This window comes from Thunnus thynnus, chromosome 3 (assembly GCF_963924715.1).
Source record: "Thunnus thynnus chromosome 3, fThuThy2.1, whole genome shotgun sequence".
Classification (NCBI taxonomy): Eukaryota; Metazoa; Chordata; class Actinopteri; order Scombriformes; family Scombridae; genus Thunnus; species Thunnus thynnus.
In genome coordinates this window covers 28,448,934-28,465,704 of record NC_089519.1, presented here as the reverse complement: position 1 = coordinate 28,465,704, position 16,771 = coordinate 28,448,934, and the positions used below count along the sequence as shown (strand labels likewise).

General features: G+C 39.3%; 1 protein-coding gene across 1 annotated transcript in view; it reads left to right on the top strand.

Annotated features, from left to right (window-relative positions):
- The window catches only part of grin2ab (glutamate receptor, ionotropic, N-methyl D-aspartate 2A, b), a 92,954-nt gene that overhangs the window by 53,215 nt on the left and 22,968 nt on the right, over positions 1-16,771 (top strand). Inside the window, exons 5-10 of the mRNA XM_067585171.1 lie at positions 8,444-8,610; positions 8,718-8,852; positions 8,958-9,057; positions 10,577-10,782; positions 14,284-14,398; positions 14,505-14,707. Coding sequence (XP_067441272.1) covers positions 8,444-8,610; positions 8,718-8,852; positions 8,958-9,057; positions 10,577-10,782; positions 14,284-14,398; positions 14,505-14,707 — 926 coding nt within the window. The remainder of the gene's footprint in view (positions 1-8,443; positions 8,611-8,717; positions 8,853-8,957; positions 9,058-10,576; positions 10,783-14,283; positions 14,399-14,504; positions 14,708-16,771) is intronic.

Below are 16,771 nucleotides of genomic sequence, written 5' to 3'. Positions count from 1 at the left end.
AGCGCACCTCTTCCACCTAATACAATGAGCTTTGTTGAAGTTCTGCTGTAAATTAATTTTTCCTCAGCCAAATAATTATGTCATTTCTTTACAATATTCTAGTTGACTCTTTGCACGCTGATGCAGCACCATATCTGATAGAGCCAACGCGGGCAGAGTGTTTTTGATTTATAGAGGAGGGTTGATGGATCGTCCCTGAGAACACACTGATTATTTTTTAAGGAAGCTGAAAAGCATGACTCCTTATGCGTGTGGTATTTATCAACGATTTACAGTATCAAATCAATCAACCTGAGCAGGTATTCGGACATTAGTGAAAGATCAAGAGGATTACATTTTGATTAATCTGCAGTATATAAAGAAAACAACCACTCAGCTTGCTTTGCAGTCCCAATTAGGAATAATACTCATACTAAGAACATCTGCATTGGAAAGTTTTGCTAATTAAATTTCACACAAACACACTAAAAAGTAGGCTGTTTGGTCTGCATAGTTCTACTTCTTATTTGTCACTGTCTGACAACAGCTCTCTTTTTATCCAACAGCTCCCTTTTAGTACAGTAATTATTGAATATCCACCAGCAAATATATTTTTTGCACCCACTTTTTTTTACCAAAATATACCAATTTGATGAAATAGCAAAGGTTCAGAAAGAAATTATCCAATCATCATGCTTGTTGTTACTTAACTATTCCATAATATTCATCAAACATCAAAAAATGACACAATTTATTGTTAAGATAAGTCTCAGGTGTCAGATGGTAAAATTTATGAAAAACTCAATATATTAGCAGCCACAATATATACATTATTATCTATAATCAACCTACAGACACAGTAAATAAAAGGCCATGTTGATGTCTGGGGAAGAGATATCTACATGATTCAGTTGCTGTAGGTATGTTTCTGGCACACTACCAGGAGTGTGACACTGGATTAATAAACCACTAATCTCTTGCTAATCTCATCATGTATTGGTAATTTGTCATTTGTTTTGCTACCCCCAAAATCCTAACAAAACTATTAAAAAAAATCTCGACTGACAGTTGACAGGAAAGAAATATATATTACATGGGGAAGATGGATTATTGTACGTTCTTCAAGGCAGCGATGTGTCTGCGAGCTGTTTTTAATGGATTTTTGAAAACAAATGTGAGCTTATGACTTCCCTGAGATAATGAATGTAAACCTGCAGTAGAACAGACTGTATTAGTTTCCGACTGTGGCGAATACAGGGTTGGGTTGAGGGTTTTTATGGCCCTTAATGACAATGGGAAGAAAGTAAAATTACACTGGTATTGCACTTAAAAGTTTTGCACATAATATGCTCAGGGCAGCACATCCCAGACACAAATGAGATGTGTGCTGCCTCTATGGAAGCAAAAAGAAAAAAAGGCCGTAAGGATTTGAATCTCATGAGGAACTGAACAATTTCAATAAACTACACTAAATACTTAATGTTGAAATTTAATACAAATTGATTTATAGTAATTATTACTTTGAGAACCATCTATGTGAATGAATGTGTGAATGTGTGTCAAGGATAAGCATTTGAGCTTGAATGGAACTGATCAGACCGAAACTCTGCACACTTGAATTACTGAAGTCTCAAATCTGAATTTGTGAAAACCATTAAAAAAACAACAAAAACTTGTTTTTGAAATTGCACAACTTGGAATTACCCATTTCAAAAGACGAGGTGGGTGATGTAAGTTAGTTAGGGTTAGGGTTAGTTCAGTAGTATTTAAATTTCAGTATCAAGTATTCACTAGATGTTCAATTTGACATTGCTTCAGTTCGGTGGCTTATTCAAATCCTTATGGCCCTTTTTACCTCCATAGAGAAGCAGTTTAACTCACATCCACACACTTAATTTGTGTCTGGGATGTGCTCCCTTGTGATTTTTTTTGTGCAAAACATTTCAGTGTAATACCAGTGGAAATACCTCTTTTTTTCCTGTTGTCATTAATGGCCATGAAAACTCTTAATCCACCACTGTATTTGTCACAGTCAGAAACTAATACAGTCTGTTCTACCGCAGATTAATTCATATTATTACAGCCTTACTTTTCTTCTGTACTTAAAAATACAGGACTCTACAGTAGGTACACTTTGACTGAGAGCACCGGGTTATCCGGTAGTAAAATAACATCAGGCCATTTAAATTTTTGTGAGGAAAAAGTAAGTGTCAGGTCGGAGGAGGAAAATGTGTTTTCAAGTGCCAGGAGACATTCTGTATTCCAGCCCCATATTAAATTCTGAGGTTTTGCTGCCGTAATGCTTTGCGCTTTGTCAGTCCAGGGCCGCGCTGTCCATTACATGCTTGTCTGAGTTAGCGGTGAGACCTAATGGTTCTCCAGTCTGAGCTAGGCTATGCTAGCTTGGGGGCTCTGTGCTGTGTTAAATGCTATTCTGTGTTTGCCTGGGGAGTGTGAGGCTGTTAAATACTACAGTAGACCCAAGCAGTGGGACTTACCTCTTGTTAAATACTAAAGTAGTCTTTGTTAGCATTGGGAGCCAGTGTCTGCAAGCTAAATGCTATAGTTCTCTGTCAATCCTGGGAATGTAAAAAGTCTATGCTCGGTTAGTGGATGTGGGCTTTGGGACCTGTCTCTGTGTTCTAAAACTGAAGAGCTTTCAGTGCTTCGGGGACCGCTGCTCGTTAGCTATTGAGGGACCTGCCTTTACATTCAGTTAGTGTCAAGAGATTTTTTTATGCTATGTCTCCTCTATAGAGGCTGACTAGCTGCTGTCCCCATTCACAGCTTTCAGCATGTTGGAAGAATGATGTTTAAATGTTACATTTTTGACAATTATGCTGCATATATATTTGATAAAACGGTTACTTGTCATAGCATAGTTCAAACACCAAGAAATTAATATTAATGCGTAGACTACTTTTTGAGCGTGAAGTGCTATTATAGATATCTCAAAGCTTTCATAATATGAACAGCTCACTGCGGATGGATTGTCTTCGGCTGTGTTACTTCTGACGCCGGTCAAGTGACAACAGCTTCCTCTCTGAAGCTACCCTAGGTGTTTGTTTGTAAGTGGCTTTCCTGAGCTAATTCTTTGTTGGCAGATGGATTTACCAAACGGTGTTTGTTAGCAGTTGGGTTTGCAGCACATCTGCTGAGCATTTACAGAGAATTAGACTGTGATGGAAAATGTGTGTCTTGTCTACCAGTGAAGCTCTTTGGTGCAGTTTAAATGTTTTACAGGCCCTTGTTTAATATGTCTTGTTTTCACCCTCCTAACATACTAACCTGCATTGTTTAATTAATCCTAATTACACTGATAAGGTCCAACATTACAGGTTAGCTTATAAAAATATCGACAGTAATACCTAAGGCCACCTTTCTTTGCATGTTTTTACATGTTTTTCAACACTGGATTATAAGCTATGTAGCACCTCATGTGCACTTATTTTTCTTCAGGGCATGTATTAAATATAACATCACATGCTTTGCTACTTTAATTATATTCAGTTTCTGTTTCAGTGGCGCTGTGTATTATGGCAGTGGTTTGAATAAACACGCCTTTTTAGCAGCAGTCATTTTCTCTCATCATAGCAGACAGAAGTGGTTACAATAATTAATGTTATTAATTACACCTCTGGTTTGCCTGCCTGTTTATCTTAATATAGAATGAATAAGACAAAAACATTGGTTACAAGGGCACTCGTTTGTTTGCAACACCTGGTTCTGGAAAAAGATTTGCCGGAGATATGAAATGTTTTGAATAAAAAAGGTAGGCACGTACACCAACTTTATAATCTATTCTGTCTGGGGAAGAGATCTAAGATAATCTGCAATTAGCGGTAGATTCAGCTGTTTGGTGATTACCAAAAAACTTAAGATGAATAATATCTCTCGTAAAAGGCATTTCTTCATTCTGTTTTTCAGTCCTGAACTCACACACTCGCCGGTCAAACTCTTACAAACCACAATTCAAATATTTCTTTGATAGTGTTTTTTAAATTGTGAAGGCTCATGCACACCTTGAGTTTCTTGTAGGCAGGTGTGTAGGAGAAAATAGGCAAGAGAAGAGAGATTTCTTGCACACTGTCCTTCATCAGGTAAAAAAAGTTTTACCTGATAAAGGTCTAAGGACCGAAACATATCTTCAATAAGGTTTTATTGCAAGTAAAAGGACGGTGTGCGGGAATTCTCTCATCCTACTGAAAAAAGCTTCAATTTCTGCTAAACATACATTTCATGAGAAAATCTATGTCTGATATCATGACCTGGATGACCGAGAATCTTCAACCCCAGAACTCTCCACAAATGTACGTTTAAATTGTGTTATTTTCTGTTAATCTCGGAGAAACATATTGACGTCACTCTTATGCGGTGGCCAGAATAATGTGGGGATGTATTTTAATATTTCTCCAGCTTGACTCTGGGCAGGTTCACATCCTACTGCCAAAAAAACTGTTTTTTTTTGTGCAGGTGTTTTTGTGTTTGACATAAATTGCATTTTGCCTGTGACCCGTGAAGCTGCTGCAAGCTTCACTTTGTTGACACAGGACTTATTTAGCCATGCTAGTTTGTTTGCACTTTTGTGCAGAGTTAAGTGGGATGGTACTTAGCAGCATCTGGGGGCCATACTTTGTCAGGCCAACTTAATGTAGCTGCTCCATCCTGACTGACCTACTGCATTAAATATTAATACAGCACATTGCTGGCCTCATCACCATCCTCCTCCTTACCCCATCTATTTCTTATTATTCTGCATTTCTCCATCATTTTCTTTTGTCGCCCCATGTCATATACTCTTCTTCGAGCCTTTCAATTAGCGTTCCTTATCTTTTGGTGCACGGCTCTCTCTCTCCGTCCACCTTCACTACTTGTAGGACTCAGCTCCTCTTGCTGTGTAGCCCGCATGACATCCTCTCCCAATAATTTCTAGAAATGTGTCACTTTGTCTCTCATTAGCCTAGATCTGTACAGCTCTCTCCACACTTTCATATTTTCTTAATCTGATTGCTGTAAACAAAAATTAAATTTGACATGAAATTACATGTGTCTGTGTGTGTGTGTGAGGGGGAGAGAGAATAAGTGAGAGATACTGTCTTGGTTTTGGTGGTGTATTATTTATTGGTATGCTGGCTCCTGAGTAAAGCTATATTTTGAGGGCCCTTTGTGCATGTGCACATGTATATGTGCTGTGTGCATGCATGTGGGTGGATGTGAAACTGCACATGAAGTTCACTGTATTTGTATAATTGATGCACGATGTCATCAGTAAATCTCTAGGTATGTGGGTTATAATGTAGAAATACATTTGTGTGGTATGTGTGTGTGTGTGTGTGTGCGTGCGTGTGCGTTATATGTTTGCATTATTCATTCGTGAGCTTCTTGGTGGACTTGTGTGATTTGATGAGAAGATGCAGGTCTGTGTCAACGTCTCTCTTTATCCTTTATAATTTAGCAACCACCAGCAACTATCATCTTCCCCTTTCACCCCTCAGTCTTCTAAAAAGACTTTCTCCTCATTCATTCTAAATTCTCCACATGCCTCCATCCTCACCTCTCCTCCCCTCCCCTCTCCCTCTCCTCTCCTCCTCAGAACATGAGGGTATTTAAAAGGAAGTGTGTGAGTCAGACGATGATGATAGGTGTAAATATTAAACATGTTATACGGACGTTATGAACATGTATGACATGTTAGATGAAGCACCGCCTCCGCAGTATCTTCAGGCTGCCACTATTATAAGGGCAACTGTATATGTGTGCGCATACTGTATTATTACTCACAATTATTTCAAGATCCAAGAGAAGTTCTTGATGAGAAGGGTTTGTTTAATTGATAAAGGTTCAGTTGTATGTACTCTTGTCTTACATCACAAAGTGTTTGTATTGATTAGTTTTACTTAAGGTTACTGAAGAGTTAATGAGTTGCTACTCTTAGGTGAAGGTAACGCAATGTGTATGTGTGTCCTAGAGGTACAACTAATGATTCTTTTTCATCATCAATAATTTGTTTGTTTATTTGATTCATAAAATGCCAGAAAATTGTGAAAAATGTCCATTATCCATCAAGTCCCTGGTGACATCTTTAAGTTTCTTGTTATATCCAACAAAACAATCAAAAACTTAAAAGTATAGCAGCAAAAAATGAACAAATCCTCATACAAAGGTTAAGAATTTAACCTATGAAAACATATTAATAGTCCATCATTACAACTGTTTTTACAACTATTTTCATAGTAACACTCCTATTGATAATGTTGGACTCAATACTGACATCCAGGAATGAAGCGACATGATGAAAAGAGGGCAGACAGGGCAAGAAAGACTGATCATATAGGTTGTAAACAGACTTCCTGTTTAGCCAAACTTATTGAGAAGAGAAAGCGAAGGTGAATGTCAAAATATACATGAATATACAGGACCAGTCAAAAGTTTGGACACACTTTCTCATTAAAGGGAATGGGAAGGTTTGTCCAAACTTTTGACTGGTACTGTACATTTAATCTTCAGTTTTACCTTCAAATAAGGTTGTAAACTGTCAGTATGTTTGCAACCTGTCTGATCAGCTGACTGCTCATGTTTGTGGTCCAAGATCTCCACAATTACTGCGATGAGTACAATCTTATCAATAAGCAGTAGGAAAAAAATGACAAAGATAGTCAAAAAAAATGAATTTTTATTTTTTGGTAAATCAACATGACTGTTTCAGCACTGATTTGTATGTGAGTGTGCAGTTGTACATTTGTGAGGGTGTTCAGTATGTGGGTGTTGGGTGCATCTTAGTAACTGTGCTTGTGTGTTGGTGTTATCTAGGCGTAAGTGAGGATGTGCCTGTTGCCACACAGAGGGATTTTTTTTTCCTTTTTTCTTCTGTAAACCTGAGTAAAGTACAAAGTCACAGACACCTACAGTCAGATACACAAACACACACACACACATACACACACACACAGATGGAAACAGGGAGATATATCTTTTTGAAGTACAATTTCATCCTCTCTCCTTCCCACTTTTCTCGGCGGGGGGGAGTTAAATCTCTGCAGGGTCTGCTTGTGTGATGGCCAAAGCTGAGAGGTTTTTGTTAAACTAAAGGACACAACTAGAGCCACAATGTAAGGTTTACACACATTCACACATACACACACGCACGCACACTCACTCACCTACACACACGTGAAGGAGAGGGCGGCGGGGGCAGAAAGACAGGAGCTGACAGCTGATTCTCCATGTGTGTTTATGAGGGCTTTGATGTTTAATGTGTCACGCTCTTTGATGCCCTCTGCGGAAGGGGTGTTAGTGCATGTATGTGTGCATGAGATCAGTGTGTGTGTGTGTGTGTGTGTGTGTATTTGTGTGTGTGTGTGTGTAAAAGAGACAGAAGGACCTTGCGAGGAGATTTGACATTTGTGTTTCTCTCAGTTTTTCTCCCTAGACTCTCACTCCTTTTCCACCCTTCTCTCTTTCTCTGCAACAGGTACCTCGATCTCACTCAGACGAGCGCAACATTTTTCCTCCTTCTTGTTCTCCCCTCAGCCTTTTCTTTTCTCTCCGTCTACTCCTCCTCCCTCTTTCTCCTCTCCTCTCTGCTCTCTGGTGGATAGGCCGTGTTGCCGTCTATTTGTTGTGTCCCAAGGGGGAAACTCAGCTTACACTTAATGCAAACATACATTCTGCAATCATTAGCAACTTATTTCACACTCACTTTGGATCTCATTCTGTTTAATAGCTGCTTTGGTTTTGGTAATGCTTACTGCTGCCTCTTACTGTCACACTGAGTTTTCTTCCGATGCTGAGACTAAATGATTTAACTGTACATGGCATTGTGAATTAATGCTGTAAAATTGTGAACATTTGGAGTCGCAGTTTACAAAGGATGTCCTCTGACTTCAAATGAGACAGCTATAAACTGACACCATACTCTTGCAATTAGTGTACTATAGAAAAATTAAATTCAAGATTAATGAGTGATTTTTTTTTTTAGTGCTTCACATGTGTGCACTGAGCCAATTCAATAATACAACACTTTATAGGTAAAGCGTCAGTATTTGGCTCAATTAGCATTCAAGCCAGTGCATGGCTATTGTTATACTGGCTCCTGAGGGTTGGAGTGAATCAAACCTGTGAGTTATGAGGCAGTTATCTCTAACCATTAGGGCCCCCTGTTGCCAGCAGTCACTCACTTGCACTGTAGTTCACCTTGTTGACTGAATCTTGCTCGCTCAGCATCGCTCCCACTTCCTCTATTTCCCATTTTTCCTCCTCTCCGTTTCTACAACACTTAAACTCTCTCTTATCTCAGTCTGACTCACTGATTGCAAAATTGAAAATGATTATAATTATATCGAGTTTTTGAGTCTTATTCGTCCTCACTCACTCCAGCTCTTGTTTTTTTTTTTTTTTTTTTTCACAATTAATTCAGTTCCTCAGACAAATCGGCTGATTGTCTCTGGCCTGTGTGTCATTGCAGGATGAGAAGTCCACGTTCTTCCAGTTCGGCGCAGCTCTGCAGCAGGAGGCTCTACTCATGCTTGCCATCATGGAGGAGTATGACTGGCATGTTTTTTCTATCGTCACTTCCAAGTTTCCCGGTTACCAGGAATTCATCAGTACACTGAGGGTAACTGTGGATCACAGGTGATGAATACACTCCTACACACATACCCTGTTTTCATCCTTATCCTGTATTTACGACAGCTGACAAGATTAAGTACCGTGTATTATTTAATGGTGTATTGTTACAGCTTTGTGCGCTGGGACCTGCAGAGTGTGGTGACTCTAGATGCTGTAGATGGCGACCCAAACTCTAAATCACACATTGCCCTCAAGAGGATCCAGAGTCCTGTTATATTGCTGTACTGCTCCAAGGATGAGGCTTTGTGAGTGCTCTTCTCAATTTCTTTTGCTGTTTCCATCTCTCTGTCATACACTGCCAGGTTTCAGCAGTGAATCTTTATTAACTCTCAGTCTCTACTCCTTGACAGGTATATACTCGAGGAAGCGCGGTCCTTGGGTCTGATAGGAGCTGGTTACATCTGGATCGTGTCCAGTCTCACCACTGGCAACCCAGACTTTACCCCTGAGGTAATGAGGCTCCCATATGTAGTAACAGGTGGCCACTTTTGAGTGGTGTGACAAGACAGGTAGCGTTTTTGATTCCAGGCTGTTTCGGGTCATCTGCTATTTTTACCGTATTTGTCCTTTCCTTTATTCTCAGGAAAGATCAATACCACTCATATCTATCCATTAAATATGAAGCACTTAGCTACAGTTAGCTTAGCTGAGCATAAAGAAACAGAGGGACAGCTAGCCTGGCTCAGTCTGAAGGACACAAAATGTACCTACCAGCACTTCTAACGCTCACTAATTAACCTGTTAGATCGTGTTTGTTTGTAAAAACAAAAATTCAGCAATTTACGGGGGTTATTTGCTGGACTATTTCTTGGCTTGGAGCAGTTGCCAGTCAACCAGTATAGACTCCAGGGAGTTACTGCTCCCAGCCAAGAAATACTCTGTCACATACTGTAACCCTTTTTTGTATAAATTAAACAAATGAGGGATAAGCTTTAGATGTGGTGTTAGGTGGATTTAATTTCATTTGGACAGAGCCAGGCTAACGTTAGCTGTTTCCCCCTTTTTTTTTCAGTTTTTACGCTAAGCTAAACTAACAAGCTGCTTGGTGTAGCTTCATATTAAACAGAATGATATGACTGTGGTATTGATCTTCTCATCTAGCTCTCCACAGAAAAAGCGAAAAAGCATATTTCACAAAAATGTCACAGTATAGAGACAAATCACAGTGACTGGTAAGCTATAATTCATATCATCATCTCTATAGTTTGAAGAATCCTCCAACAATCACTTCCCACACTGCTTTGTTTACAATCTCTCTGTACCTAACAACATTTGCTCAGCCCCTAAATAGGATATTTGACAGCATTACATACACATTCAGTCTAAAAATGTAGGACAGCAAGGTAGCTATTATCCAAATAGCATATAGATATGTGTATAAATAATTCAAAGTATAATCAGCTCAAATGTTCCCCTTGCATTAAAAATGGAAACATATCCAGTGTTTGCTTACCTTTTCGCAAAAGCTTCTCAAATGTTTATTCTCCTCCTTCCCTTGTCCATCATTCTCCTCTACTTAATGTTTCTATTTGCATTTGGGGTTTTTTTTATGCTTCAGCCTCCTTAGACAAAGATCTACATTTAGTGCCAAATTAAAATGTGAAAACAAAATATAATAGGGTGGACTGACAGACTAGCGTGCCAGCATTTTTTGATGTTTGCTCAGTCTGGTTGAGAGAGATAAACTTAGCGAGCTATTTAGTTTGTCAAAATTATTTTATTTCAACAGCTGGAAAGTGTGGGCAATACCTGAATGAGCAAATTTACTTTGTGGACATACAGGCTGCCCATACTTATTTAATAGCCAGCTATGAATTATTTCAGTAAAGCACTAATAAACCATCTGCCTGGCACCTTTGAGAGATACATATGGATGTTTAAAATTGGACGAAAAATGTCAAATTAAAGTCAAATTGAATCTTACACGCCATATGTTGCACTACTCAGATCTCCTCTCCTTTCCTCTCAGATGTTTCCCCTGGGTATGATTTCCGTGTCCTATGATGACTGGGAGTACCCGCTGGAGACGCGGGTACGGGATGGAGTGGGCATCATTTCCACTGCAGCCACCTCCATGCTGCGGGAGAAGGGGGAGCTACCAGAGGCCCAGAGCAGCTGCTACAGCACAGCATCAGACAGGAGCCCGGGGAAGCTCCCACCTAGTGCCCTACGCAGGTGTGTATGTGCATGCGTGTTTGAGAGTAAGAGGAGATCGAGGTCTAGGGACTTGCATAACTGTTTGTCTTTCTATCCGAGTGTTGAGAAGCCTTACATAACTCTTCTTAATGTACTAATGAGAGGGGTAGCAGGGAGATAGAAAGCAGGAATGACAGTAGTGTTAAACACAGTGATGTCGAATGACATTTAACACTATTAGCTGTTGTGTACACGGCTGCTCGCTTGTACAAGCTCACTCTACCTCCCTAGTCGAGAGACAAAGAGTTGAACTTTGGGCAGACCTCCGTGTTGTTGCTGCTCTGTGTTAACTAAGCCTAGTATGACTTCACATGACTGGACTCACTGTCATTAAGTCAGGATTAAAGCAGCTTTTACTAGCTTTGTTCTCTCTTTCTTTTTTTCTTGTTATGTGGCTCTGTGGGAGGCACGTATATGTTGGTAGGTGTGTGTGTGTGAGTGTACATGCACATATGCATACCAGAATGTGTGTGTGTGTGCATTCTCCTCTGAAGTCTCTGTGATGAAGATACAGTCAAATCCTTTAAACTTAACAGGAAGACAAATGGACACACACAGACACATAAGCAAGCACATACGCACGGAACATGCACACATGTTAAAAGCACAGACACGGTAGCTTTCTGCCATGTTTTTTAGTGTGATATTGTGACTACATCCTGAACATAGAGCATACAGTGGCTAAAATCTAACTATTAATTCAGAAAATCTATATAAAACTGACTGAAAACATGGAGGCCAGGTTGCTAGGCTCTTCATATCTTTGGTGACTTATGAGTTGCCTCATTAGAATGAGACCCACAGTGTGATGTTCACTATTATGACTTTATTATCCCCATTTTTCTCTCTTATTAGTGCATTCCAGTATATATCAAAGCACACACAATATCGCAGTTGTTGACAGGTTGATCCAATATTACTCAGACCTCAATAAGCTCAAACCTTTTTCGGAACAATCTTCTTTTCTTTCTGTCAGAGGTACCTCATTTGTCTCACTAACTTATTAGATATAATTTGCATATTTGTCAAAACAACTGCAGTCAGTTTTTGTGATAATAAACTGACAGGTTGGATTTCCCTACCCTGATTTGGAAGTGGTGAGGCTGTGATCAGAATTCTGCATACATTAGTCTAGATACAATCTTGCCGCAGTGTGCATATAAACAACTTGAGGTGGAGAGGAATAGGACAACATAATCTGGCACTTAAAGGACACCATCATCCCAGCTAGATTTCCCTGTCATTCTTGCCTGACAAGAATTAATATCTCAGATTCTACATCAGCATATTTGGTTTCCACAATGGTACAGGTTTTAATGAGGTTTGTCCTTGTAGTAAATTTCAAAAGGTTATTCTATTTGATGGAACCACTGTACCATGCAAACCCCTAAGCAGTCACTTTTTTTTCTCCAAAAGATGCTCCCTGCCATAACACAGAATTTGGGAAGAGCCTCTCTTCCTTCTTTATTCATACTTTAAGAAAACTACTCACACAGTGGCTACCCAAGTACTTTAATAATAGAAAATGTCACACACATAGTAGATGCAGGACCCCACAAATTAAAGATGGCATTTATAATAGCAAATATTTTTATGTATCTGTGATACAGCTCATGCTGCTATTAAAACCCCCATTGAATTGATATAGTTAATGCAGATAATTTTGCACACAGTAATTTAGAAATCATTGAAGCCTTTTTTAATGTAGCTGTACACTTTGTTTTAAAAACATCACATGGGATCACAAAATGACATGAATATGCATATGAATGTGAAGTGTGAGCCACCTATTTTACATGTCTCAGATACACACCATTTTCCCAGAAACGGTATCAAACCTGAAACAGGAGGAGACAGCAGTTACCAAGAATAGACTGCAACAGTGTTTCCGCTATATGTATTCAGCCGTGGCAATGCACTGTGACAAGGGCATCACCTGCTGCACCAAGATTTTTCACATACACAAAAATATATATTTGTGTCAATAACAGTTAAAAGCAATGCAATCTATGACACAAAGGCAAGTTCAATTATACAGTACAGAAGTGTCTCTTATGTGTAACTTTGAGGGTTTGTATTTAATTATTTGTGTTTGTGAGAGAGGGTATACCCACGGCAGCGCTGTTTTGGTATTTTTGCAATGCCTGCATGCAAGGGATGCTGGGACCTTTTATTTACTCTTTAGTCAGTGTGAGTGGAGCCGCTTTGAAAGAGCACAGGCCTGTTTCCAAGTCTTTGTAAAAACAGATGATTAATGTACCTCTCTCTAATCCACTGTCCAACAACAATATTTACGTGTCGACTCTAATTCCTCTTCTGCAGATGAGACAACATAAAATCCCACCTGTTTGAATTCAAGCGTAATTATCATGGTTTTCACCTGCAGGGCGCATGCTAAACAGCACTCAAATGATTCTCTTTATGCATCTTGACTTCCTGTCTCAATATTTGAGTTTATGCATGAATCCTTCATGTCCTGCTTACATAAAAAAAAACAGAAGTGTTGTTTTTGTTTCCTTTTTTAACTCTTAGAAAAATGAAGCTATAAAACTATGAATACCTAGAGCATCTTTTGAATGCATCCATTAAATGTGTGTTTACATAAAATTATAGTAAGACTCACAAGTAAGGAAAATAATTCTCTGTATATATGAAAGTTGAATCATGTGCCAAATTCATAAATGTTTGTAAAGCAGATGCAAAGCTGAATATTTTTGGCTTTTGAAATATGCTATTTTAGTCAGATGATATTTCAGTCTTATAGCATCGTCTGACCAACCGTGTTTGACACAATGTCAAAATGAATCAAACCATTTCTAATTACACAGAACATAAGGCATTGAAGAATAAGTGTTGTCTGTTTTGGACAGCTGCTGTCCCTCTTGTGATTTGGCCTTTTTAGTAAACTTCCTTAGACAGCTCTCCTTTTCCCAGTGGGAATTCATGCTATTATCCCAGTCTTAACAGTCAGAACATCCTCGCTTTCTGAAAATTGTTTTACGCGAGTGAGTGTATTCTTAATCCCATATCACTGCGCGTGATACGGTTTCATTTACTTCTCTCTGCTGCTTCACTTTAGCGAGTGTGTAAATGTTTCAGCGAAGGATCTGTTTGTGTATGCAGGATAACTGTAGTGAGTAAGAGAGTGAGGGCATTCTTGTTGCACCAGTGGCTTGTCTTTCAGGCGTATATCTGTGGAGAAATCAATGCAGAATGTTGATGGGAGAGATATGTGGCCTCTGACTCTTCCCCCTCCTACACACAAATAGATGCACACACACATAAAGACACTCAGCCGTGTGTGCACACACAGTGGGTGAACGCAGCATTGATTTGAAGAGGATACTCTTGCAGTGATTACAGAGTGCTTAACTTGTTATTTCAAACTTATCTGCTCTTGTGCACAAACACTCTTAACACATGCAAAACAAGAGAAAATAACAGCTTCCTTCCCCTCTCTTTTTCTCCCATGTTTATCAGACACATGATGCATGTGTGGAATGAGGGCAGAGACTTATCCTTTACTCCAGATGGTTACCAGGCCAACCCCAAATTGGTTGTCATCGTCCTGAATAGTGAAAGGAAGTGGGAGAAGGTAACAAATGAACACAGCATTTTTGCCGACGATCAAGGAAATTAAAAAGTCAAAACACATTAATTAAGATCGGTGTTGCTGATTTTGTGTTCTTGTGCTCATACAGATGGGCCGCTGGGAGAACGGGACGTTGTCATTGATGTTCCCTGTGTGGCCGAGATATAACTCCTACGGAGATGAGGATGCTGATGAAAACCATCTCTCGATCGTCACTCTGGAGGAGAAACCTTTTGTTATTGTCGACAATGTGGACATCCTTACTGGCACCTGCATGAGAAACTCTGTGCCCTGCCGCAAACATGTCAAAGAGTAAGTAGCTACACCCTCAATGTGTTAGTACACACATACACAGCACCTACCCACTGCTCAAGAACCATTTGAAAGTCACACAAAATCACTAAGAAAAGGCTCACACTCCCTGAACTGGAGGTGTTAAAGAGGGTGAGGCATCCAATTTGACTCTGGTTTCCAGTGGCTTTTAACACAGAAGACATAAACCTAAAACAACAAGCTAGACAGAGATAAGCAGACATATAAATATAGCTATTGTGCACAGGCAAGTAGGTGAAAAAAATATCATAAAATCTACTGTGAAATGTAATAAGTGACTTATGTGTATACAGCGGATAGTATACAGTATATGTAGGTTGATGTAAATATAGACATTGTCAATAAGTTGCCCTGTCCAATCTATCTACTTGTATTTCTTCAGATTTTCCTAAATTAATAGAATCACACCTCTAAAATAGGTCTCAATCTGTCTGAGAGCATAATAATCAATCATGCATTTCCACTTTGTCTGACAAACATCTATACTGGACCCACTCATTTTACTTTATATAATAATGACTCACCACCTGTAAGTCCTTCAGACTGAAATCCAAATGGATGTTGCTGGCACTGTGTGCACATGGTAGTAGTGAAACACAAGTTGTTACTGGACTCCAACATTGTCCATGTTACAATATGGTCGAAATGTACAGTATGTATATTTTTCACAAAGAAAAACACCTCCTGTGCAGCCCAAAGTGTTATAGGTGCTGACTTCAACTTCTCCTTTAAGGCTTGAGTGAAAATAATTTGTATGGCAGTCAAATTTCAGATACACATGTAACTACTGTACCTGCCAACTGAGGCAGCCAAGATGTTTCAGTGATTTCCCAACACATTACTTATTATTTTGTGTTCTTTGTCAGCGTTGTACAAGAATAAAACTCTATCCCAACTTCTGTCAGAGAGCTTATCACGTACCAGCTAAGTAGTTCTCATTTGATTTATGGATAATCAGTTCTGTCAGCATTAAAAATGAATTACTCTCTGTTGCTGTAAGCTTGCTAATGTCAATCTGTCAGTGTACTTGATTTTTGTTTCTGCCACCACTGTAATTGCATCGTCCATTGTGGTATTTGTTTGATTGTGCCAGTAATTCAGTGTGTTGCATGTGTTGTTTTAGATGTAACATGTAGTAATGCTGCTTATTATTTTACTCTGTAGTACATACTGTCTTTAAACATCAAAAAATTAAAATTTGGCCGCAACAGATGAAAACTAGCCTTTTAGTTATATCTGGCATGTTACAGTAATGTCTATGAATATGCACTGTTAAGGGTCCTATATTTTTACACTTTTCCGGTGTTTTATTTGAAGTTTTGATATCCATAAGAAGATATTTTTGTGGTTTTAAGTACCAAAAACCATCTCAATATAGCTTTACATCTCTCTCAAACTTCTCTCTGGTGCTCTAGCAAGAACAGGCTGTTTTGTGTCTGCTCAATTCTCTTGGCTCCATTGGCTGTTTTCTGAGTGACACATGCCCAGGCCAACTAAAGGTAATGGATTGTAGCCTACAGTAGCTACTGTAGGTAAAACCAGGGCTGTGGGTAAAACTCACCTGTAAATTGTGATGTCCACCGCTGAGGATAATATTATCCAACCTTTAGAAGGCTGTGCAATGACAAATTTGCTTCCTGACATCCCACAACTGTGCAGCATTTTCTCCGCTGTCTGTCTCTCCTCCGCTCCGCTCTGTGTGTGTGTAGGCGCTAAGCCCCGCCCACGGTGAGACACAGGGAGCAGAGGAGAGGAGAGAAACTAGCACGACCATAAATGACAGCAAAACGCAGTCGAGATTCCCACACTGATAAATGAAACAAGTACATAAATTAGGTAAATAACATAAATAAACATATTTTGTTTCTTTCAGGAGGGGTGGGGGGTCCCCTTCCAGGCAAACGCTGAGCGTATAGTTGTGACATCACAAACTTATGAAAGTCCAAATGGCTCGTTTAAAAGCATATCTTCTGAATATGGATTGTGTGCATTTTTCTGTGGACTGAGCATTTTGATACTTTCACAGTATTTATGTAGCACCTA